The sequence below is a fragment of the Astatotilapia calliptera genome, chromosome 23, assembly GCF_964374335.1.
Source record: "Astatotilapia calliptera chromosome 23, fAstCal68.1, whole genome shotgun sequence".
Classification (NCBI taxonomy): Eukaryota; Metazoa; Chordata; class Actinopteri; order Cichliformes; family Cichlidae; genus Astatotilapia; species Astatotilapia calliptera.
In genome coordinates, this window is record NC_137443.1 from 20,915,281 (window position 1) to 20,939,994 (window position 24,714).

The following is a 24,714-nucleotide window of genomic DNA, read 5'->3' on the forward strand; positions in this document are numbered from 1 at the left end:
TGACGTGGCATGAGGCTGGTGCGGTTCTCCAGAACCCCCAGCTGACGAGGAAGGTTGCTGAACGGGCCCCTCGGACCCTCCAGCGGAGACAGAAGGCTGAACGGGCCCCTCGGACCCTCCAGCTGACGAGGCTTGAGGCTGAACGGGCCCCTCGGACCCTCCAGCGGAGACAGGTGGCTGAACAGGCTCCTCGGGCCCTCCAGCTGACGAGGCTTGAGGCTGAACGGGCCCCTCGGACCCTCCAGCGGAGACAGGTGGCTGAACAGGCTCCTCGGGCCCTCCAGCTGACGAGGCTTGAGGCTGAACGGGCCCCTCGGACCCTCCAGCGGAGACAGGTGGCTGAACAGGCTCCTCGGGCCCTCCAGCTGACGAGGCTTGAGGCTGAACGGGCCCCTCGGACCCTCCAGCGGAGACAGGTGGCTGAACGGGCCCCTCGGACCCTCCAGCGGAGACAGGCGGCTGAACGGGCCCCTCGGACCCTCCAGCTGACGTGGCGTGGGACTGGACGGGCTCCTCGGGCCCCCCAGCTGACGTGGCATCTGAGGAGGCCCTGGGGAGAGTCTCAAGCTCAGAAGCGACTGGTGAGGCAGCACATAGAACACTGTTAGCATGACAAGCTTTGAAAACATAATTTCTCAGGTCATGAACACTTTCGGTAACTCGAGTAGTAGATGCCAACTCCCTGTCGGTATTGTCAACACAATAGTTCATGGTAGGATTGCACATAAGTCCGTAGCTGGATTCAGAGTCACATAAAGAGGCAGGCATGCTTATGGCTGGCCTAACAGTCTGCGACTGAGAAGCAGTAGCATCAGAGCTCACGTTCCTGTGCATTTGGTCTTGAGCCCTGTCTGCAATCCCACCATCAGGGAATACGGAACTAGACTCCACTACGATCTGCACGCGGGGGTAACACTCCGTCTCGGCTGTACGAGTTTGCTGCAGTAGATAACAGTCTGAGGCGGAGAGAAAGCTCACGCCATTCCTAGCAGGCTCAGAAGCAGACTGTACAGTCGACGTGTGAATCCCTTTCGCTGTCTCATGAACCTTTGCTCCATGTGGTGCGGCTATGGGAGCAACACTAGAAAAAGTCCTGGATTCTACAGGGCCAAGAACGTTGTCTGTGGTTTCGTTGTGTGGTTTTTCAAAACAGTTACACACAGTCCTTTCATTATCACAACACTGCTCTGACTGGCCCTCATTCGTAACTAGAGTTAGGTCAGTCACAGCATGGGTGTCTATGAAATCATGATTAATGGTAGAGCAGTCTTTGGCACCAGTTTCTTCATAGCTGGGCCCACAAAAGGGCAACCCAGTACACTCCACTATATCTGGTTCATGAGATGAAAAAGCACAGTCACTCACCTCCGTTACAAGAGGAGTCTGGGGCAAAACTAGGACGGGTGCTGACTGGACAGCTGCTGCCCCCACCTCTTCAGAGACTTCAGCACAGTACAAACAGTCTGTAGTTGCTCCTTGAGGAAAGCTAGGCAGTCTCTCTTCAGACTCGGTAGATGGTTCACGCAAAGTTTCAAACCTGGCATGAGGTGGCTTGGTAATCGTTGAATTGTCAGAGGTAATAGGATTTAATTCTTGATCACCCACACAACTAGGACTGCTCGCTAAGGATGTCAACACATTAAATCGAAAGTCGTCTGATACAGAATACTTTGAGTCTGACCCCTTACTCCCAGCATCTTTCATTATTCCAGAAAAACCCACCGATTGCAGGCTCACTGTGTGAGACGTAACGTCCTCATCACTAGTTACCTCAGAAAATCCCTTTGACTTGAGGTCTTTGGCTAAGGGGCTAGATACGACGTCAGAAACTGAGTCAGGGGTACTCACGGCTGGATGGCTGATGGGAGTTAAAGCCTCAGATGGCATTAACTGAGGGACCTCCTTAGGGTGGGGCTCAGAGCGCCGGCGGCGAGAGTGCCGTTTCTTTCTATCCGTGGAAGCGGGCGGGGTGAGCGGTGGAAGTCCCTGGCAACTCCGGGGACCCCCAAGAGCCAGTCGAGTTCCCCGGAAAGAGCGCTCGTCATGATCAGGAGCGAGCCACGGCTCCCTCCCGAACTCTTCCACTAGCTGTGCGCCTGCGGCGTGCTGCTGCCCCTCGTGACCGACGTCCAGGACCCCCACAGCGTCCGCGGGACGCTTCGTGGAGGGCGAGACAGGACGTAGCAGTGCGCGATGGCGGCGAGAACGCCGCTTTCCCCTTGAAGCGGCGGTGGACAAAGCCTGACTCTCCCTGGCGACCGGCTCCTCGTCCTCCAACCACATCCGTGCTAGAAAGACAGCAGGGGACGAGTAGTCCGATCGGGGCGGCGAGGGCGGGCGGCAGGTGCGAGGTGGGGAAGTTGGCGAGAACTCCTCCTCGGGGATGAGCCAGGGCTTCCAGCGGAGCTCGTCCTCGCGATACGCCCGTAATACCTGCTGCCGCTCCTCCTCACCAAAGTCAATAGCAGCTGGCATCTCCTTGAGCCGCGTAGTGCAGTCAGGCGATGGCGAGGAAGCGGAAGCCGATGGAGCGTGAGCCGAGGGTGCGTCGGCGGTGAGCCACACCGTACCGATTCTGACCGCTTCAGGCTCACGAGGCAGCGGGGAAACAGAGCTACAGCATGGCTCAGGCGACGGCTCACGCTTACCGGGCAGCTGCTGTCGCGGGCGGAGTTGAAGAGTGGAGGCGAGAAAGTCTATGATGAGGGGATGCAGCGCCTCCCATAACCAGGGGAATGCGTACATGCATACTCCGGCTTGGCGGGCTAGCTCAACCCGTTCCTCCTCCCCGGAACACTGCAGCCAACCGCCGCATAGCGACTCCACTGTCCGAATGATCTCCTGGTCTTGTGACGCTGGGTCCGGCATGGTCGCGTCGTACTGTCACGGTCTGCAGACAGGCCGTGCGGTGGTGTGTGTGATGGACCCAGGTGCATACACAAGTGAGTAGACGGGAGTGGACTTAACAGAAAGCGAGCCTTTATTATGGCTGAAGACAAAGTGCACAAACAAAGCAGGGATGGCGTGACTAGACTATAACTAAACTGGGAAAACTAATACTGCGACAAACTAAGAAAACTCAGACTATGATGATCACTGCAAGGACTGACCGGGAAAACATGGAGGTGAGAACACAGACGACGCGACACAGACTGTACGAAACACAGAGACTAAATACACATGAGGGAAGATCAGGGGAAGTGGATGCACACGGGGAACACAGGTGACACTGATAATCATAACAAGACACGGCAGGAGTGAACGTAACACTGATGGGAGACGGGCAAAGTAAAGCAGGAAGTACACAGAGGTTCAAACAGGAGGAGAGAGAGCACGGGGAGAACGCAGACATAACGGGCTGGGGAAAACATAGAATAAAGCACAAAGAGAGACGAGGGCTCATAAATACACAGAGGGGCACACAGGGGGTAAGAGTCACGAAGGGAAAACACATAAGGAACAACGTAACAGATCAACCCAGGAAGCATGGCCTAAATAAAGAACAAAATACAAAAATACATGAAAACTAAGAATACTGGGCCCACATGGCCCAGGACCATGACATTCTTCTTCTTTTTATTAAAGTTTCACTTTCGTTTTCCTGAACTTGGTGTCGCAGATGATCTTGTCGGTGTGAGTATCCATGTGAAGGTAATGAAAGCAGTCTGTGATGGTTTTTTTTGTTTTGTTTTGTTTTTTTTAAGTTAACATCAGCTGTGTGCAGCTTAGTTCCAGCACAAACAGCACAAATCTGCTGCTGCATAGTTCACAGTAACGGACTCACGAACAAAGCGACTGGTAACCTGTTCGCCATTTTCTGTGTGTGTGATCAGAGTCCGGGAATGAGAGCAGAAACAGTTAGTTGATGGTCAGCAGCTTAACTCAGAGGATAGAGGGACAGGTCTGTGTAAATTATTGTTTAATATAGATGTAACAAAAATTCGACATAAACCTCGAAATACAAATACTGCGTCACAAACCTCTGACTCTCTTCTAACAGGAAGTAGGCTTTTGTTCACTGTTTACACCCACAGAAGAGTGGTCTTACTCAGAGACTGACTGGACCAAACTTTTTTATGAACTTTTATTGTTCATTAAACTTTATTAAATTTAAACATAATCATTTAAAGCTGATTACATATCAATCACAATTGTTACTGACTTTCTCACTGACACGCCCAGGGGAGCCTGAAGCAGCTGTCTGTAAATCATTACCTTATTCCTAAAGCTGATATCAGAGTACAATTAATCTGCACAAGTTTGTGTTTAAAGACCTTAAATTCCAGTTAGACATCAGTTCATCAGTTCCCCACATTCTGTGTTCAGCATGAGTGCTGATGTCATCAGTCTGTCATCAAAGTAGAGACAGAGCCAGTGATCTCGGTAAGATCTATACATATCTAGAAATACTGAGTTTGTGGACATCAGGGAAGCTTTTTCCCTACATGACTGCTTCCAAACATCACTGAATATATTTTTGGGGAGTTGTTGAACATCTACAGAGAGTCTGGATGTGCTCTGACAGCATTTTACACTGAAATATTCAAAACTCTTAAGTACAGATAAAATGTTGCTAAAACATTAAATTTAAAAAAAGATCGATGTTAACGTGAACTACGTCTACAGGCAAACAGAATCATGATCACATGAAGAATGTTTCCAGTGATAAATAATTAATCTGTGAATAAATCGGAGTCCTTTTCATGGATCTTTGTTGATCTTTCTCAGAAATGTATTAAATCAAAGTGTTTTTAAAAATTACGATAGATTTCTCTGTAGTAACAACGGTTTAATGTTGTAATTTTAAAGCTGTGAGCTGAAATATGTGTGTGAAATAATCAGTTTCAATTTGTTCCATTGGTTCGTTTTCTGCAGGCAGACTGCAGACTGGGAAACACCAGTCCTTCTTAGTCCTTCTACTCACAACATATAAGAATCCAACTGGAACACGTCCTGTTACTGAGGTCTGTACTACGAAGCAGGATTTGATCTTATCAAGGTAATGTCAGGGTTCTTACAGGGGTATGTTCCCAATGGTAACTTATGCAGCTATTTTTCAGTGTCACGGACCAAACTTTTTCAAACATGCCGCACTTTTAATTGTAAACTTCTGTTCACTACTTTTCCTGTCACACACAGTCATACGTGTGTTTTATTTTTAGCTTGCATTATCAGTTTAATCTCTTCATATACTTCCTATAATATAGGTTTACCTTACTTTGTAAAGTCAGCAGCTCTGTCACGACTACACTCTTCTCTGACTCCTCATGTCTACACCATCATAATGCCCATTAATAAATATATATATATATATATATATATATATTTGTTTTGTTTTTTTGCTCAGATTATGGTTTTTGTTCTGAGCAACTTATAACAGGTTGCCAGTCTGTCATATGACTAACACAAACAGACAGACAGTCATTCACACTCACATCTATGGGCGTTTAGAATCATCAGTTAACCTAACCCCACTAGCTGCATGTCTTTGGACTGTGGGAGGAAAAAAATGCAAACTCCACACAGAAAGGCCCTGAACTGGTGGTGGAGTCAAACTCAGGATGTTCACACTGTGAGGCAACAGTGAGCCACTATGCTGCCTTAAAACTGACAAATCTCGAAATAGTTAAAAATTTACTGAAAATGTACTAATTGTGGTTCAGCACAATCATGTTTCAGTTTTTAGCCCTGTTTTGGTTCATCATCCTTTTGGAGGATCTGTGACCTGTGACTGAGACAAAGCTTTCTGATACTGGGCAGCACATTTCACTGCCCAGTATCTAGGGTTTTGTTGTTGTTGTTGTTGTTTTTTGTTGTTGTTGTTTGCAGGAACACTTTTCTTTCACAAATAATCAGATTCATCCATTATTTATTACTTATATTTATCCAACATGATTCCTTCCAGATGTCTGAAGTAATGCTGGTATCTGTACTAACTGGAAGAAGTAGTCTGTAAACAGATTTGTTAATATTTCAACCTTTGCAGTACAAATGTTCATATTTCAAATAAAGCAAGCAGGCTGGGTGTGGCTGTGTCTGTTTGTTTTACAGCATCAGAGTCACAGCAGGAAGTTGTTGCTGTTGTTGTAATCATTGATAAGTTCAAAGACATTAGGTAAAGGTAGAGCAGCTGATCTTTGAGCTCTGAGATGCATCTTAAAACTCTTTTATGATTTAAAGTGTTCAATGTGGCGGCAGCCAGATCACAGAGAAGAAGCAGAGGATTTTCTGTTTTTCTAAACAGACGTGGTCCACACAGTGGAGAACCAAAGAGTGAAGAAGTTCATTGGAAGAAGCTGAGTAAGTGAAACTTGGATTCATTAGAGTCTCTGAGGTTTTGTCTTCATCACAAATCAGCTGCTGCTCTTTGTTAGTGTGTTTATGCAGAAAACTGATGAGGACTGTGATACATTGGATAAAGACTCAAAACCATAATGTGCCTTGAATATAAACTTGACAAAATCTACAAGTAGATATTTGGTTTACTCTCTTCTCTTCAGGCAAACAGTCTGTGTCAGTGTCTTCAGGTGGCTGCAGGTTTTTACCAGCTTCATTAAATGTTTCTCATTCTGCATTTCATATCACATCTGCCACTGTTTGAGCCTCTTTAACAGAGGAGATCAGACTGTAATGTGATATTTAGTAAGATTCAGTTTTCTTGTGAACTCTGAACAGATTAGATAGAGGCTCACAAATCAAACTATAAAACGAGCTCTGATTTGAGTTCAGATGGTTCAAATGCTGGACTCCAGTCTGACTGATACTCAAGTTGTTTTATGGGCATCAAGGTTCATGTTCATTTGTTAAATATTCTCCATAATTCGTGGATAATATTTAACAGGAATCAGTGAGCGCCCCCTGCTGGTTCCCCCTGAGTGCTGCTTGTCAGTCTACAGTGATACTGCAGGATGGATTTATGGAGGCTTTGAGGGATTCACTGCAGTTCTGCTGTAGTTGGTCCCTCACAGCTACATAATCAGTTGCAGTGCCACTGATACGAGCTACACCAGTTCTATGGTGCCTACAAACAAGACACAAAATACCAACAGATTGTAAGGGAGACCAGGTAGTGTGAACGATCACATATGTGACATGTAAGGTGTGGATAGATAGACAGAAAATCAGTAATAAATAAAAGGTAAAATTAAATAGCCTGTCTCACTCATTGCTGATAATGTGCGGTAATAGGGATAATGATAAAACTAGAAAGATGCCATTGTTATGTTCTGTTAATGAAAACTAATTTATTATCCTCATCTAAATAAACTTCTGTTTCAATAATCACAACATGTGCATGTATAGAATCATGAGCAATTTGCATTAAATAAATAAATAATTGATTTTTTCAAAACCATTTAAAAACTCTGCGTACTGCCACAATGTGATTTTTATTCTTCCCTGGAGGCTATATCTCTACCACCATTATTTATTTATTTTCATAGAAATCTTCCATAGATGTTAATTCAGGATTATTTTTGATCGCTGTGTCTCTGATAAAACCTCAGTAACATCTGCAGCTGCAGCTTTTGTTGTGAAAGTGGAGTTTCAGAACAGAAGTTTGATTAATTGATTCTCTGAGGTTTTGTTAGCGTGTTTATGTAGAGAACAGATTTATTTCATCTTTAATGTCTTGGCAATCAAACCACAAAGTTCCTCCAACAATAAACTGTAAAAGTCTGTGAGCTGATATTTGTAGAGTCTGTAGGTAGAGATGTATTCTCCTCACATCAGAATAACTGTCTGAGTGTCTTAATCAGAAGACTGCAGGTTAGCTTCAACATCATGAAATGTTTCTCACCATCCACTTTACATCACATCTAGAACTGTCTGGTCCTCTTTAACAGTGAAGTTTGAGTATGATGACATGTTTATTAGGACTCAGTTTTCACTTTGACCCTGAAGCTCTGGGCTCATAGTCAAACTATAAAACTGGAGATGTGATATGAGACACTGGTGCACGTGACGGATTCCAGTTTGATTTTGATGGCCAGATTGTTTTATGGAAGAGTTCATTATTGTGCTAATGAAGAGGTTCAAAGGAAGTTTGAGGTTGTTATCACCATCTGGTCAGAATGTGAAAAAAACAGCCATCAATCTGTTGAAGTATATTTCAGTTGATTGAATTGTAATCAGTGGTAACTCAACTTAAAGGAAGACACACATGGACTTGTAAACTCTAAATGAGAAAACAAGGTTGGACTACAAGTCACTAACCTAACTTACGAATAAAGGTTTAAACTCAAGAGACCAAATCAAACTCACCTCAGCTCCCACCCTATGTGAGAGTGAAATGAGTGAGCTGTAAGTGAGTGCAGTCCTTATATAACGTGTGCCAGATGAGTGCAATTAAGGGACAAAGTCCAGAGCCAATCAATGGTGAGAAAAGGAAACAAGGCCAATCTGGTGAGCTGAAGGAGAGTGGGGAAAAAATGGTAAGAAAAACAAGAATCTTTACAACAGCCGCCCCCATATTTCTAGTTGGAAATATGTTTAAATTACCATAGTCAAAAGTCCTTTTCAGGAAGTGAAGGCAGGGGGATGAGACATGCTACAGGTTTTTGTATATGTTTTATCCCGCACTGCGACTTCTACTGTTCTTATGTGGCTATCTGTGCTCTTTAGAAGGCGTGTTACTTTCCCTACAGGCCAAACACTTCAGTGGGTTGACCCAGAGGTAGACGGCATAAAAGTCCACAATTCAAAGTTCAAGGGGCTGGCTGCGTGGAAAGCGGCGGCAGCGCGAATTTAAATTTGATCACGCCTGTATCCAATTCAGTTCCAGTCATTTCCTGGCTCACAGCTACTTATTGTGTCCCAACATGATCTGTATTTAAAAATGGCTCATCCTCAGTAAGAATGGAGCTTTGAACTTTAATGCTTTCTGTTTGTGTAGAGACACAGAAAAACTTTGATTTGATCTTATTCATGAGATCAAATGAGGTTTTGTGAAGTTATGCTGTGCCTGCTTCCTGAACATGTTGATGGGAGGGAAATCAAAGGGCAGATTTAATCTAATGCCAACAGGAAGGAAAGGAGAGAGATGTTCCTGTGTCACCTGGGAGAGTGATATTTACAGGAAAATCAGAGATGTTTAAAGTGAGGAAATGGAAAAAGAAGAAAAGAAGGAACCTTTACTTTTGATGTTAAAGTCTGCTGCTCCTGCTGAGCATCTCCTTCCTGTCCTGCTTCAGGTGGAGTCTTGACTCCTTCCAGGAAGTAGCTCACCTGTGTGTCAGTCCATGTGTGGGGTGGAGATTCTTCTTCAGCACTTTCAAAAATTAAATGCAGTTTGCTCTATGACATCACTTTTTTTCATTTTCTCCAGATGCACAACATTCTAGTGATAAGGAATTTGAAGATCCATCATCTAGTATCTCTTCTGTCCACAGTTGTTCACTAAGCCAGAGTGAAATTGGTTAGTCTGAGATTTAGATCTGCCAAAGGAAGCGACTGAGTTTCCTGCATCTAGCCCTCCTGTCGTGTTCACCTCCCACCCCTTACTTTAGTGTTGACTGGTCTATTTCAACAGCTCTTAAATTAGCATAACAAACATTTTTCACCACCAAATTCAGTTCAGTGGGTCGTTCAGTGGTCATTCAGTGGGTAATCAGATGTAAAACACAATATTTATGAGTGTTTTAAGTTGTAAATTGGTCAAACTTCCAGTCACAGTGAATTAGTGTGTGTCAGTGAATGCATCATGTGTGCTTTATGGCTCCATCTAGTGGACTGATAGTAGAAGTAGAGCAGCTGATGGCAGCTTCCTCTGCCTCACACTGCTGTCTGACTGCATTCAGCTGACACTGAGAGGAAGGACAAAAGAAGCAGCTGACATTTGGACAGCACATGTGATGGAAAAGAAGATTTCAGTTGATGTGCACATGAATGATTTGTGTTTCCTCTGCAGGTGAAGGTAGAAAGTGTGTGTAAGCTGATGTGTATGTGTATTTAGCAGCATGGATCAGTGTGAGGACAGAGAGGAGGGAGTCCCTCCCTCTAAAAGAGCCAGAGAGAGCCAGACCACAGCTCAAAGGTGAGATGACAATCTCTAACGGTCCATGACTCTTCTCCATGTCACAGCTCAGCACTCACATCACTGCTCCATCATTATTCACAGGAAGAAACGAGGAACTAAACGTAAACATCAACCTGAACCCAGCTGTGTGTCCTTAAAAAGTGATGAGTCAAAGAACTTTAATATTGATTTCAAAGAAAATTCTTCTGCTGCAGAGAGGTAATGTGTCACTAAATGCTGTTTCTTAAAATGTTTACATTATGTTTAATGCCAGCTCAGCTCTTTTCACACACATTTGTATGTTCGTATGTAAAGCTGTGTGTTTTGGGAGTTTTTCTTTTCATAAATACAGCAGTCAAAGATTGAAGAATGAGTATTTGTAGGATATGTTTCTATAGTGAGTGTACTTTTTACATATTGTATTAACACAATTGACCTAAATACACTGGAAGGCCATGAAGTTGGAGTGGGAATTATTATGCTAGATGTTTGTACCTATGTACTGGATTTGTGCTGACCTATTTACACGTTTTAAGTACATTTATATCATATGTTATACTACTATATGAACACCTGTTAAAGAAGAGTGTTTGTTTTGCAAGCTAATTAGTACTAATGGTTAGTTTAGAAAGTTTTCGTTTTTATAGTTTTTATTTTAAAAGAGGTTCACCTGGTGATTATGATTAGTTATGGCTCTTTTGATAGTGCAAATTGTTTGATACTAAAGAAATTCCTAATTAGTGAGATATATGGTTTATTTTGGGAGGGTAACCCGTTTTTAAGTCATAAAAATGTCAAGTAGATTAATTAATTATTTCTTTCTTTAAGACAAGCATAACAGCCATGATTTCTAACTCTGAGTTAACATCAGCCACAAAAACCTATCAAAAAGGACAATAATGAAGATGGATGACAAGCTCTGTGAAGAATGTTCACAAAGTTCTTGATCTCATGGGATGTACTTCATAGAGGGGTTCAGATAAATTTATTATTTTGGCTTTAAAATTTAAGACCTGACTATTCCGAAACATAAAAATGAAAATAAACAAAATCCAAAACAAAACTCTTCATACTTGTCACCTGATCTGATCTTCTCAAATGTCAGAGAGAAGATTCTCAATTTGACACCAAGACAAACAGCAAAGCATCTGTTGTGTCCTTTAGCTTGTATTTATCTCTGTGTGGAAAGTGTGAACTAATTCTTTATGACTCTTTATAGAGTGGACCAGAAGAGTTCAAAGGTTCCCATTGATCAACCTGCCAAACACCATCAGACACATTTGGACTCTGTATTTATGGTTTGTACATGCAGAAAAACAGCTCTTACATCTGTTCTGTTTACTCCATTCTGGACTTTATAGACCACTGAATTGTTAATGTTTCCATCGTCTGAGGTTTTGGTCAATTTCAGTCTGGCTGGATTATTCATATCATCTTCTGTTCCAGCTACTGGAGGACAACATCATCACTTTTGTGAAGAATGAGCTGAAGGAGATCCAGAAAATTCTAAGTTCAGATTACCCAGAATCCTTAGGGAGCCAGAAAGAGGATGAGGAGGTCTTGGAGGGTGAAGATAAAGAGGAGAACAGAAACAGCACAGAAGCATTTTTGAAAATCACACTGCACTTCCTAAGGAAACTGAAGCAGGAGGAACTGGCTGACTGTCTGCAGAGCAGTAAGAGGATGTCTTTAAAGATTTAAGCTGCTGCATAAATGGGAAATTTAGGAATGTCTCAAGAAATGGACCAACATAGATTCAAAAACCTATTCTTTAGGCAAGAAAAATGTAAGCGTATTTACTAAATAATAATTCCATAATTAAATGTATTTATTTTGTGTGTTCAGAAATATTTGCTCCAGATTTTCGACATGAACTCAAATCTTCTCTGAAGAATAAGTTCCAGTGTGTGTTTGAGGGGGTTGCTAGAACAGGAAACCCAACCCTTCTGAATCAGATCTACACAGAGCTCTACATCACAGAGGGAGAGACTACAGAGGTCAATGAAGAACATGAGGTCAGACAGATTGAAACAGCATCTAGGAAACCAGACAGACCAGAAACAACAATTAAACAAGAAGACATCTTTAAAGCCTCACTTGGAAGAGAACAACCAGTCAGGACAGTGTTGACAAAGGGAGTGGCTGGCATTGGGAAAACAGTCCTAACACAGAAGTTCAGTCTTGACTGGGCTGAAGGCAAAGCCAACCAGGACATCCAGCTCATATTTCCATTCACTTTCAGAGAGCTGAATGTGCTTAAAGAGGAAAAGTTCAGCTTGGTGGAACTTGTTCATCACTTCTTTACTGAAACCAAACAAGCAGGAATCTGCAGCTTTGAAGACTTCCAGGTTGTTTTTATCTTAGATAGTCTGGATGAGTGTCGACTTCCTCTGGACTTCCACAAAGCTACAATCCTAACTGACCCTAGAAAGTCCACCACGGTGGATGTGCTGTTGATTAACCTCATTAGGGGGAATCTTCTTCCCTCTGCTCGCCTCTGGATAACCACACGGCCTGCAGCAGCCAATCAGATCCCTCCTGAATGTGTTGACATTGTAACAGAGATCAGGGGGTTCAATGACTCACAGAAGGAGGAGTACTTCAGGAAAAGATTCAGAGATGAACAGCAAGCCAGCAGTATATTCTCCCACATCAAGACATCAAGAAGTGTCCACATCATGTGTCACATCCCAGTCTTCTGCTGGATCACTGCTACAGTTCTGGAGGATGTGCTGAGAACCAGAGAGGGAGGAGAGCTGCCCAAGACCCTGACTCAGATGTACATCCACTTCCTGGTGGTTCAGGTCAAAGTGAAAAAAGTCAAGTATGATGGAGGATCTGAGACAGATCCACACTGGAGTCAAGAGAGCAGGAAGATGATTGAGTCTCTGGGAAAACTGGCTTTTGAGCAGCTGAAGAAAGGAAACCTGATCTTCTATGAATCAGACCTGACAGAGTGTGGCATCGATATCAGAGCAGCCTCAGTGTACTCAGGAGTGTTCACACAGATCTTTATAGAGGAGAGAGGACTGTACCAGAATAAGGTGTTCTGCTTTGTTCATCTCAGTGTTCAGGAGTTTCTGGCTGCTCTTCATGTCCACCTGACATTTATTAACTCTGGAGTTAATCTGCTGGACGAGCAACAAAAATCATCGCATCAGTGTGAAACAGATGAATACTTCTATGAGACTGCTGTGGACAAGGCCTTACAGAGTCCAAATGGACACTTGGACTTGTTCCTCCGTTTCCTCATGGGTCTTTCAATTCAGACCAATCAGACTCTCCTACAAGGCCTGCTGACACAGACAGAAAGTGGCTCACAGACCAATCAGGGAACAGTTCAGTATATCAAGAAGAAGCTCAGTGAGAATCTGTCTGCAGAGAAAAATATCAATCTGTTCCACTGTTTAAATGAACTGAATGATTGTTCTCTAGTGGAGGAGATCCAACAGTCCCTGAGATCGGGAGATCTCTCTGCAGATAAACTGTCTCCTGCTCAGTGGTCAGCTCTGGTCTTCATCTTATTGTCATCAGAAAAAGATATGAATGTGTTTGACCTGAAGAAATACTCTGGCTCAGAGAAGGCTCTTCTAAGGCTGCTGCCCGTGGTCAAAGCCTCCAGCAAAGCTCTGTAAGTAAAATGGACTCATCTGTGTCTGTTTAAAATGTTTATTCTACTTACCTGAACAAAACAGAACAACAAAAAAAGAAAACAAAACACAGACTGTGCCTAGTGTGCCTGTGTCAGTGGGTACTACACAAGTATGACTAAATCTACCAGCTCCTCACTGGTTTAGATTTAATTATATAGGCATAGTTGTGTTTTTACTGGGCAAATTTAAGGTGTTTTATATTTGACAAATTTGAGACATGTTTTAATTTATTTTAAATAACCAAGAACTGTAGTACACACTCTGTTTTCCTTTAATACGTTCAATATTAAGTGATTTAATTTAACCACTATTATCATTGTTTTTCAGACTTAGTGGCTGTGACCTCTCAGAGAGAAGCTGTGATGCTCTGTCCTCACTTCTCAGTTCCCCGCCCATTAGTCTGAGAGAGCTGGACCTGAGTAACAACAACTTGCGGGATTCAGTAGTGAAGCTTTTGTCTGTTGGCCTCAAGAGTCCATACTGGAAACTGGAAACTCTCAGGTCAGGTTTCAGACTTTTACACTGATTACCACTTAAAATCTGAACCATATTAGTGCATAAGCCACTACCTGTGCAGAATTCTTTAGTCACTTTGAATTAAATTTGGTTGGAATATTGTCTGAAAAGGTTTTTCTTCTTCAAATTCTTTTGTTTTTGAACTGGTAACAATTACTGATATGCATGACACTGGTTTGAACATACACCAGTTACCAGGCTAGTTTAAACCCAGAGAATTACATGTCCAGGTGTATTTCTATTTTTTACTCTTTTCACTCTTTGCAACGAAATATTCTGGAATTTTAAAATATATATTTTCAAAGTCTTTCTGTGTGGAGTTTGCATGTTCTCCCTGGGTCCTCCAGCTTCCTCCTATAGTCCATAGACATTCACTTTGTGGGGATAGGTTAATTTGAAAATTGCTCATAGGTGTGAATGTGGGAGTGAATGTGAGTGCAAATGGTTGTCTATGTCTATGGTCAGGTCATAGACTGGTGACCTGTCCAGGGTGTACCCCGCCTCTTGCCCTAAGACAGCTGGGATAGGCTCCATCCACCCCCCACGACCCTGAAAAGAATAAGCAGACGCAAATGCATAGATGGACTTTCAAAGGTTGATTTCTCAAAATGAGAGTATTGGGAATTTAATGTCACAGCAATTAATGTTGACTGTGATATACTTCACACCCTGCAAATCTCAATTAGATGGAAGTGATTTGACTTTGTTTTTCTTCGATGCCATGTGTCACCACAATTTATAGACGCTACCTAAACTTTACTTTCACACAGGTAGATTGTCTTGTTAATAGTATTGAAACTTCATGGATGGATAATACATGAGGATTAGACTGAGTTAAACACTGAGCAGAACCCATATTAATAAACGAAGACTAATTCATTTCAAAGTTTCCTTCTTATTCCTTAGTCCTATAAGTATATTTATTCTTGACTTTCACAATCCATTGCAGCCAACACATCCTACACTAATGCTAACTCCGAGTTGTTCCCTATAATTGCAACCCCTTTACCTTAAATATAAAATGAACATCACAAACACATCAAATATTAACTGTTCTCTGGGCCTATTTATTTTTGTCGCAAGTTTGCCACAGTCTACAAATCAAAGTAATATATCCAGTCAGCCCTTTTATGGTAATGCAAGGCCTGTTCCGATATCATTTTAAATCAAATAATCATCAATTGTTTTCTTAGCTCACAAGGGTTTAACTTATAAGCGCCTTGAGGCGACTTTTGTTGTGATTTGGTGCTATATAAATAAAATTGAATTGAATTGAACTTATTGCCTTTGGAATAGTTTGAAATCGTTACTGAAGTTACAACCAAAAAATAAAAATCTGAAATTGAATGAGTATTTAGTACGAGGGTGACTACCTTTAGCTTGATGTTTAAGAATGTATTAATTTTTGGTTTTTAATTTATACTTATTCTAGATGGCATTACCTCAGCTTCTGGTAACATTGTCATGAAACTTGAATACACTTTTTTAATGATATGTTCTTTGATGTGCACATTTAACAAATAACTGGAATTGCTCTATTTAATGTTTCTATAATTAGAAACAAAGTCTCAGAGTAGTGCTGATGGGTAGCATTTATTGCTTTGAGGTTAAACTGCTTTAAAAGCTCCCTGAAGAGTCTTTAGCTTAAGCAAAACCTTCCAGTGGGAGTACTGAGAGTGACTAGAAAGAGAGAGATCAAATTTTATCCATATTGGCTTTTCATCAGTGGCTTCCTGCTATATCCAGAGCAACAACTTCTTCTCATTTACAACAGCAAAAATAAACATTAACACATCACCAACTTTCTAAGTAAATATATTTCTATTTGGTGCTGTTGACATGAAATTATCACCAGATGTCAGCAACAAACAAAGAAATCAAACCATAGATGGCCATTAATTATGTGTGACAATGAGAAATGATACAGGGAAAAAAGTATTGAATACATGAAGCAAAGGAGGTGTAAAAAGGCATGGAACATCATGGTAATTAGAAAGCAATCTTTCCACTCAATGCAAGTTAATATGATTTGTCAGGGTCACAACTGATGGCCTATGTGTCTCATAACCAAGGTGTCACACAAGAAAAATATCACTATGTGTATAACTGATGAGATCTCTCAAGACCTTCACAATTGCTGCAAAGCATACTGATGGTATAGGCTAAGGAAGAATTTCTGAACTACAGAAGGTTCCAGTGAGCTCTGTTGGCGTCATAATCCAGAAGTAGAAAGAACATAATTTCAAAATAAACTGACAATGACAAGGTGCTCCCCACAAATGCCAGACAGACAAGTGAAAAGAATTATCCAAGATCCAAGAACCACTTGTGAGGAGATACTGAAAGACCTGGAAACAGCAGGTATAATTGTTGCTAAGAAAAGTAATTCACTCAACCACCATGGCCTATTAGCACTCTGATCGTGCAAGAATCCATTACTGAAGAAACACCATGATTTAAAGTTTGCTGAAAAATATTTAGACAAGCCTGTGAAATACTAGGAGAATATAGTCTGTTCAGATTGGACCTAAATTAAAATCTTTGGATGCCATAGTATTTCACTGTATTTCACCCCCAAAACACCAGCAGTGACGTTTGGATGTGGGAACATCATAGTGTATTGGTATTTTTCAGCACAGGGCACTTGCATGCTTCATATACTTGAAGGAAGGATGTTTGGAAAAATGCAACGAGACATTCTTGATAAAAATCTGTTGCCATCTACCAGGATGATGAAAATGAAATGAGTGTGGATGTTTCAGTCAAGGAAACTCTCAATTGTTTTCAGAGAAAGAAAGTAAAGATTGGCCCAGCCAATCACCCAAACTGAATCCAACTGAAAATCTATAGCAAGATCTAAAGGTCAGAGTTCGTAGATTGGAGCCTTCCAGATTTGAAGATTATTTTTGATGAAGAACCACACCTGAACGATGCATGTGACTAATTTCTCCATACAGGAGGCATCTTGAAGTTGTCACCGCCAACAAAAGCTTTTAGACAAAAAAAAAAGAAAAAAAAGAAAAAAAGAAGAAGAACTCTTACTAAAATTTTCAACACTAGAAAACATTTTTCCTGTGTCCTTAAATTAAGTTTATTACACAAAACTTGATTTAAGGACATCTATGGTTTAATTTCTTTGCAAGTGTGGATTGGATGGGTTATTACACATATCTTTTGAGAATTTCATGCCAATAGCACCTTTAGAAATAACTTTACTTAGAAAATTGGTGCTGTGTTCGGTACTTACTTTATCCATTCAAATAGAGCACTTGACACTAAGACTGCAGACTTACTTATGGCTGTTAGAATTTGTATAACTAGGATAGAGATCTCTCTTCTATGGAACCAGAAGTTCAGAAAAAAGACGCCCTTCATACTTATAGTTTACAGTTAGGACTGGATCAGGTGACTGAACCACATTTTAGCCATGCTAGAATAAACGCCTTACACCTTACACAATTTAACAACTTGAAACAGCTGTTGTTGTCTGTTGCATGTGGTCACTATAAATAAAGATACATTGATTTAATGGATGAAAATGAATATGGATGTGTTTTTTAGAAAAACTAAAAAACATTTAAAATAAAGTGTTCACAGATGGATTGTTATTTTTGTGTGTCTGCAGTCTTTCAGGCTGTCTGATCACAGAGGAAGGCTGTACTTCTATAGCTTCAGCTCTGAGCTCCAACCCCTCAAATCTGAGAGAGCTGGACCTGAGCTACAATCATCCTGGAGACTCAGGAATGAAGCTGCTAAAGGATCTACACTTGAGCCTGGACACTCTCAGGTATGGAAAGAATATCTGATAGAGGAGAAAGAGCTGGAAACATTTTCTGTGTACTTCACTTAGCTCTTGTTTGTTTCATGTAGATGTGACATGAACAATAACACACTGAGAACAATCTTTCCTTTGCTTACAACAAAAACACCAGTCTAACTGAACAATAACAAGAGGTATTTATGTAGGTGGGCACCATTTATTCATCATTTTGATCTCTGTAGGTTTAACTATTAACTCATTTTCAGTATTTCTGTATTCTTTGTATAGAGACAGGTTTACGGCCTGTTTATCCTAGCAGAAAGACTGTACGCAGGGGAAACCTTCAGCCTGGCTTGATCAAAAATAAATCATTAGAAAAGGTTTATAATTAAAACTGTGGTAGAACCTGACAAGCACCAGGCATTTTTTCTGTACATTTTAGAGCATGCAAGCTTGCAGAATTAAAAAAAAAAAGTTTTTATTCATAGCACTTTTTATGAACAAACGGCAGTGTTTTTCTAAATTAGTGCACAACATAGAATAATGTTATTTAAAGCAACACAAAAATAAAAAGTTAAATTAAATGAAATAAACAGCTGAACTGAACAAAACAGGAATTTAAAATTGGCACAGAAGCCATTTTAAGCTAGATATCGTGATCAACAGCAATCATCAACACTTCAGTTCACTATTTCAATGCAGTGCATCAAAGTAAGTAATTTTATTTTCACTTGATTATTTGAACTACAGTTATAACCAAATTAAAGCAGTAATATAATATATTTTTTAATTTTGCTTAACAGATGCCAAAGAGATCAGTGGTAAACAAAACTGCAGTGTTGGAAGTCCTTGGTGCTTCAAAAGAAGCAGTCAAAAAAAATGAAACATTTCAACTCCAAGTGTTGAAATATGGCAAAATCTGTGCAAAGAACTTGGTGAAAAGATGACGCCAATAGCTCTTTACACTTTTGTTAAATTAAACACAACGTTTGATCAAATCTAAGCAATCATTCAGATGCTGAAGCTTAGATAAATCCTCGGGCATAAAAGAAACGTATAACAGTGATAAGAAATGTCCTCAAAAGAGCCCATTATATGCTATATTAAAAACAATAAAGGCCCCAAAACTGACCCTTGAGGGACACCATAAGTAAGGGAGGTAGAGGATGACCTAAAATCGGAGACTGCCACAGAAAAGGATTGGTGATGGAGATAAGAGGAGAACCCCTCTAATGCAGTTCCAGATTCACCAACCCAATTTTTCAGCCTTTCAATGAGGATGTGATGGTCAACTGTGTCGAAAGCTGATGTGAGGTCCAACATGAGTAGAACAGAGCATTTTCCTGCATCATTATTCATCAAGATAAAAGTGGGAGAATAGCAGCGTTTTTAAAATGAACCGGAACTATACCAGATGCCAGTGAAGAGTTGATTAAAGTCAGCACACATGGGCCAATAGACTGGAAGACATTTTTGAATAATGATGCAGGTACAATGTCAAGTGAACAGGAGGATGCTTTCACAGAATTCACTAATTTCACTAGCTCAGGTAGTGAAACAGGAGAGAAAGTATCCAAGATAATGGGCCGAGATGGGGTAGAGATCGAGATAACAGGTGCTGAGTGTGTAAAATTGATTCTCACGTTATGAATTTTTGCAAGCAGAAAAGAGAGAAAATTTTCACAGTCCTCGTTAGAAAAAATAGGGGCTGCAGGCAGAACAAAATGTCACTTATGGTGTTGAATAGCACCTTAAGATTGCCTCTGCTCTTTGTAACCAAGTGTGAGAAATGGGCAGCCCTCGCATCTCCGATCGCATTATTAAAAGAAGCTAAAAGGTCCTTAAGATAGAGGAGGTGAACATTTAGATGAGTTTTCCTCCACCTGCGCTCCGCTTTACGACAATCACATTTTAGACAACGAATACTGTCATTTAGCCAAGGAGGAGATTTGGAGGCAGAAACACTCCTCGTCTTAACCGGACAAATTTCATCTAAAATAGAAAGGCAATAATTATTAAAAAGACTGGTTGAGAAATCAATACCATTTTGAGGAGATAGCTGTAAGTTAAAAGCATCCACAAATTTCTCTGCTGAGGAGGAGTTTAAGATGCGAGAGCTAACCATCCGTATAACGGGGGACAAAGGCTCATTAAAAGAAAAGTTAAAAATAATAACATAGTGATCAGAAATAAAAATGTCCTCAGAGCAAATAAAATCATTATTTAAACCCAAAGTAAAAAAATCAAGGTCCAGTGTGTGACCTTTGCTGTGAAAAGAAGCAGAAGTTGCTGGACAGGATGGTAAAGCTTCAGAATCCACACCAGGCCTCCACAAACTGGAGAGGTCTTGCAGTCCCACCAAAGAAGAGGAAATTGACTTCATACTTCTCCCTTGGTCCTGAATGGCTCCACTCAGATCCAGTAAAAAAAGAAAGAAGTAAAAATGGAAATAATCAACAGCCAGTCAAGCTTGGCAAAGGACAGCACTGTTTCATGAACACCTGTGCCTTTGATGCCTTCTGTAAAAGTCTGTGCTCTGCTTTCTGTGACAGTCTCTCTGCTCAAAACATGTTGAATAGTTCAGAGGAGAATACAGTATTCCAGCTTGTGAAATCCCTTGCTTAAAAGGGTGTCATTCAACATACCTATTCTTTGAGGGCAGAGGTTCTGAGGTCAATATTCTGCCCTGTTCAGTTGAAGACTGGTGTGCATCATGTTGATGCACAGTGCCATGTGTCCACAGTAATTCAGAAAACAATGACAGAAAATCAAAGTGTTAACTTCACTCACATTGAACAGTCTATTTTGCATACTGTGTTTATACACAGATCAGGCACAACATCATAACCACTAACAGCTAAAGTGAATAACACTAACCTGTTAGTTGGTGGGATACATTAGGGAGCAAGTGAATACCTTGTCCTCAACATTGACTTAGAAGCAGGAAAAATGGGCAAATTTAAAGATTTGAGTGAGTTTGACAATGGCCAAATTGTGATGGCTGGATGACTGGATCAGAGCATTTTCAAACCTGCAGCTCTTATTATGAGTTCCCAGTCTGCAGTGGTCAGTATCTATAAAAAGTGGTCCAGGGAACAGTGGTAAATCAGTGACAGGGTTATGAGTGACCAAGGCTCACTGATGCACATGTGGAGCAAAGGCTAGGCCCTGTGGTCCCATGAATTTCAACTTAATATTAATGAATTATGAATTAATTACATCATTACAAAGAAACCTTCCAATTCCACAGACTAATTTCAGTTCAGATGAACATTACACTAACTCACAGAGTTATTTAATCTAGAAATGTCAATCAGACTGACTTGATAATAAGCAACTCCATGCATCGATTCCCATGCCACCCCTCATCCCCACTCAGCTTTTCAGATCACAGCTTCCAACATTTGCTTCAGACTACATCCCCAAGGTGAATAAAACACCATCAGCAGTGAGCTCTGTAGATCGGGTCGGAGGGGATGTGGTGGATTTCTAAAAGCCTGAATCCACATCATTTCACCCTGAAGAAATTCAGCAAAATTGTTAAAATGTGTGACCTGACAGAACCCAATGAGATGCTGAGGGACTGTTTCGAAACCACAAACTGGTAGACTGGTAAAGAGGGCCAGCTTTGTCCTGCCCAGTCACCTACACCCATAGAGCCCCATTATTTACCTTTTTCTGATTTTACTTTTCTAATATATCTCTAATTGCTGCTGTAACTAGTAGTCTTTCTTCAGCGTGGCATTAAATCATTTCTGTATCGATGTGTATTTCTATCCAGGAACAGTTGAAATCAACAGTAATTTAATCCACTTGATTCATTTAATCAGTAATAAAATATACCAAAATGTCAGATTGAAAATCTGATTACTTATGTAATATCTAAACTTATTTGACCAGGTTATATTTAAGAGAAGTAATAAAAGCAAAAAAACATAATGGTCTGATTGAAGATACTTACATGACAACCACAGGAAGGGACTTTAGAGACATTTTCTTTAAATGTGTCAAAATGTTTGACTGTTCCAACGTAGAAAATGAACCTCAGTTTGATTTAAATGAACTAAATAATGCAATTTAAAAATGAAAAAATAAAAACTTAACAATGTGTATGAGAGCAATGTAATGTCCATGTGTGCATGCTGAAAGAGACTCTGCTGGTCTGATCCCCCTCCTCCTTTCAGGGTGGAGCCTGCTGGAGTCCGATGGTTGACACCAGGTCTGAGGAAGTGTAAGTGTGTTTTTAATGTGATTCATTAAAAACATTCAACCATCTTCAAACTGTCACATCACTCATTCACATCTCTGATGTCAGGAGTCATCATCAAAGTGTCAATCAATGAACAGATGATGGATCAATAACTGCAGCTGGATTGTGTTTGTTCTCTCCATCAGATTCCTGTCAACTCACAATCGACAAAAACACAGTACACAGAAATCTCAAATTGTCTGACAACAACAGGAAGGTGACACATGTTGAGGAGGTTCATTCATATCCTGATCATCCAGACAGATTTGATTACCAGTATCCTCAACTGCTGTGTAGAGATGGTCTGACTGGTCGCTGTTACTGGGAGGTCGAGTGGAAAGTAGAGGTTCAAATATCGGTGAGCTATGGAACAATCCGAAGAAAAGGAGACAGTAAAGACTGTGTGTTTGGAAGGAATGATCAGTCCTGGAGTCTGTTCTCCTCTAATGTTAAGGGTTACTCTGTCGTTCACGGTAACAGAGAAACATATCTGTACCCCCCATCCTCCTCCTCCTCTGTCTCTAACAGAGTAGCAGTGTATGTGGATTATCCTGCTGGCACTCTGTCCTTCTACAGAGTCTCCTCTGACACTCTGATCCACCTCCACACCTTCAACACCACATTCACTGAACCTCTTTATCCTGGATTTACAGTCTGGTTTCCTGGTTCCTCAGTTACTCTGTGCTGAGTTGAGTGTAAAGAGGTTCCTCCTGTTAGAGAAACGCTCTGACTGTTGAACAGATAGTCTGTACATGTCTGTCTCTTTCACTCAGAAACATGTTTTCAGATTCATGGATTCAGTCAGTTAATGTTTTAAACTGTTTTAAATTATGGAATCACTGAACAGCAGTTACCCAAAAGATGAATTTACAAACTGCTCAGAGACATTCACACATTATTGTCTATGGTTACAAGTTTAATGAGCATCCAGGGCTCATTGTGATTTTTACTTTTGCTGTTAGAATGATGAAGCGATAGCTAGACTTTAGCTAGCCTGTAATGGCATTAAATGATCCTTTAGAAAACAGTTATAAATGTATTAGTTCTCAGCTTTGTACATTGCTGAATCATTATTTTGTCTTCCTGGTTTCCAGTTTTCTACTTTCATTGTAAGCCTGTTCAGTTTCCAATCTAAAAATAAAACTGTCTGACTAGCCTGCACGTTACAGTTTGACTTTCCTGTTTTATCAGCAGAAAAAATAGATAGATCGAATACTGGAGAGAAATAAAAAATGTAATCCGATCCATTAACTATCAGAAAAGCAAATCACAAAACTTGCAACATAGTGTAACCCAGCTTATGACCTTAGCACGTTGGAGGAGTATGCGTCATGTGATAGAGCGGCTGTGGCGTGCGAGACCTGTCGGCGGTCTGGTTGAGCATTTGGAGCCTTGCTACCAAACCACCATTTCATCTCAGAGAAAGGTATCCCAGAGAAGTAAAGCAAGTGTGTAAGTTTATCTCTGAATGTTTGTAAAGCCTTCCCACGTTAAGCTTACCAACCGATATATGGACCGACTGTCTCTTCTTCTCTCCCCCTCCCTCACCTGTTACTATTTCAATCATGAAACTGATCAATGATCAGCTGATCGGCTTTTCTGTCGTGAGTCCCATCTCTTTTTTGTTTATTGCCCACTTTGCACCAGAAAACCAGCAGATAAACAATAATGGCACGTTTAATCTTGATAAGCTGTTGTTATAATTTATTTATTATTACTTTCTACATCTACACCTTTTCTACGTAGCTGACGGCTGGTAACTGTGCAGGGGCGGGTCTAGCAAAGTTTAGCCAGGGGGGCCGATAGGGCATTAACAGGGAAAGGTGGGCATAAAGAAATAATTTTCTTTCTTATTATCATTTAAAATGTCTAGCTTTTAATAAATAATTATCTGAATCTTACAACCAAAGTTTTCATCTGATGTAAAATGTATAGAAGTACATAGGGCTGGGCGATATGGCCTAAAATCCATATCGCGGTATAATTTGAAGCACGTGCGGTAATGATATATATCACGATATATTATTTTCTTCTGTATAATGTATTTTCCACACTATAAGGCACACTTAAAATCCTTTAATTTTCTCAAAAAACGAGAGTGTGCCTTATGTATGAATTCTGGTTGTGCTTAAGGACCTCGAACCGATTTGGGCGTGCAGAAATCTGTTAAAAAATGTTTTAGTACAACTTTGGTAAGCCGCACTGCTTGATGGATTGCCAGAGCATTACAGCTGCCGTAGTGAGGAGCTTCGCAGAGTAATCTGGGTCCAAAACTCCGTCCGTTTCAGGTCCCAAAGTCAAACGAACACAGAGAGTTAAAAACGGTCTAAATTCTTTCATCTTTAACAAAATCATCAGCGTTGCTGCTTTATCGGGTGTAACAATTAAGTTTAACATCCATGCATCCATGAAAACAGAATTTATTAAATTTAACGGAGTTAGAAGTTAACAGGAAGTTAGCTCGCTAGTTTCCACCTAAACATGACATACCATGTTCTGACTGAGATTTTTGAAACTAATT

At 40.8% G+C, this 24,714-nt stretch overlaps 1 protein-coding gene across 11 annotated transcripts in view; it reads left to right on the plus strand.

Moving 5' to 3' along the window:
* Positions 1-2,862: 2,862 nt before the first annotated feature.
* LOC113015719 (NLR family CARD domain-containing protein 3-like) overlaps positions 2,863-24,714 on the plus strand; it is a 39,928-nt gene continuing 18,076 nt past the window's right edge. Inside the window, exons 1-12 of one of the 11 annotated variants that reach the window (XM_080297575.1) lie at positions 2,863-3,651; positions 4,876-4,999; positions 6,181-6,300; positions 9,908-10,033; positions 10,118-10,234; positions 11,235-11,313; positions 11,462-11,690; positions 11,861-13,646; positions 13,996-14,169; positions 17,810-17,971; positions 22,129-22,175; positions 22,340-23,354. In XM_080297575.1, coding sequence (XP_080153701.1) covers positions 9,957-10,033; positions 10,118-10,234; positions 11,235-11,313; positions 11,462-11,690; positions 11,861-13,646; positions 13,996-14,169; positions 17,810-17,971; positions 22,129-22,175; positions 22,340-22,881 — 3,213 coding nt within the window. In that variant the 5' untranslated portion in view covers positions 2,863-3,651; positions 4,876-4,999; positions 6,181-6,300; positions 9,908-9,956 and the 3' untranslated portion in view covers positions 22,882-23,354. Of the gene's footprint in view, positions 3,652-4,875; positions 5,000-6,180; positions 6,301-7,509; positions 10,034-10,117; positions 10,235-11,234; positions 11,314-11,461; positions 11,691-11,860; positions 13,647-13,995; positions 14,170-17,809; positions 17,972-22,128; positions 22,176-22,339; positions 23,355-24,714 lie in introns of those variants that run through there. The other 10 variants (XM_026157902.2, XM_080297579.1, XM_080297576.1 and 7 more) reach the window with 10 other exon arrangements.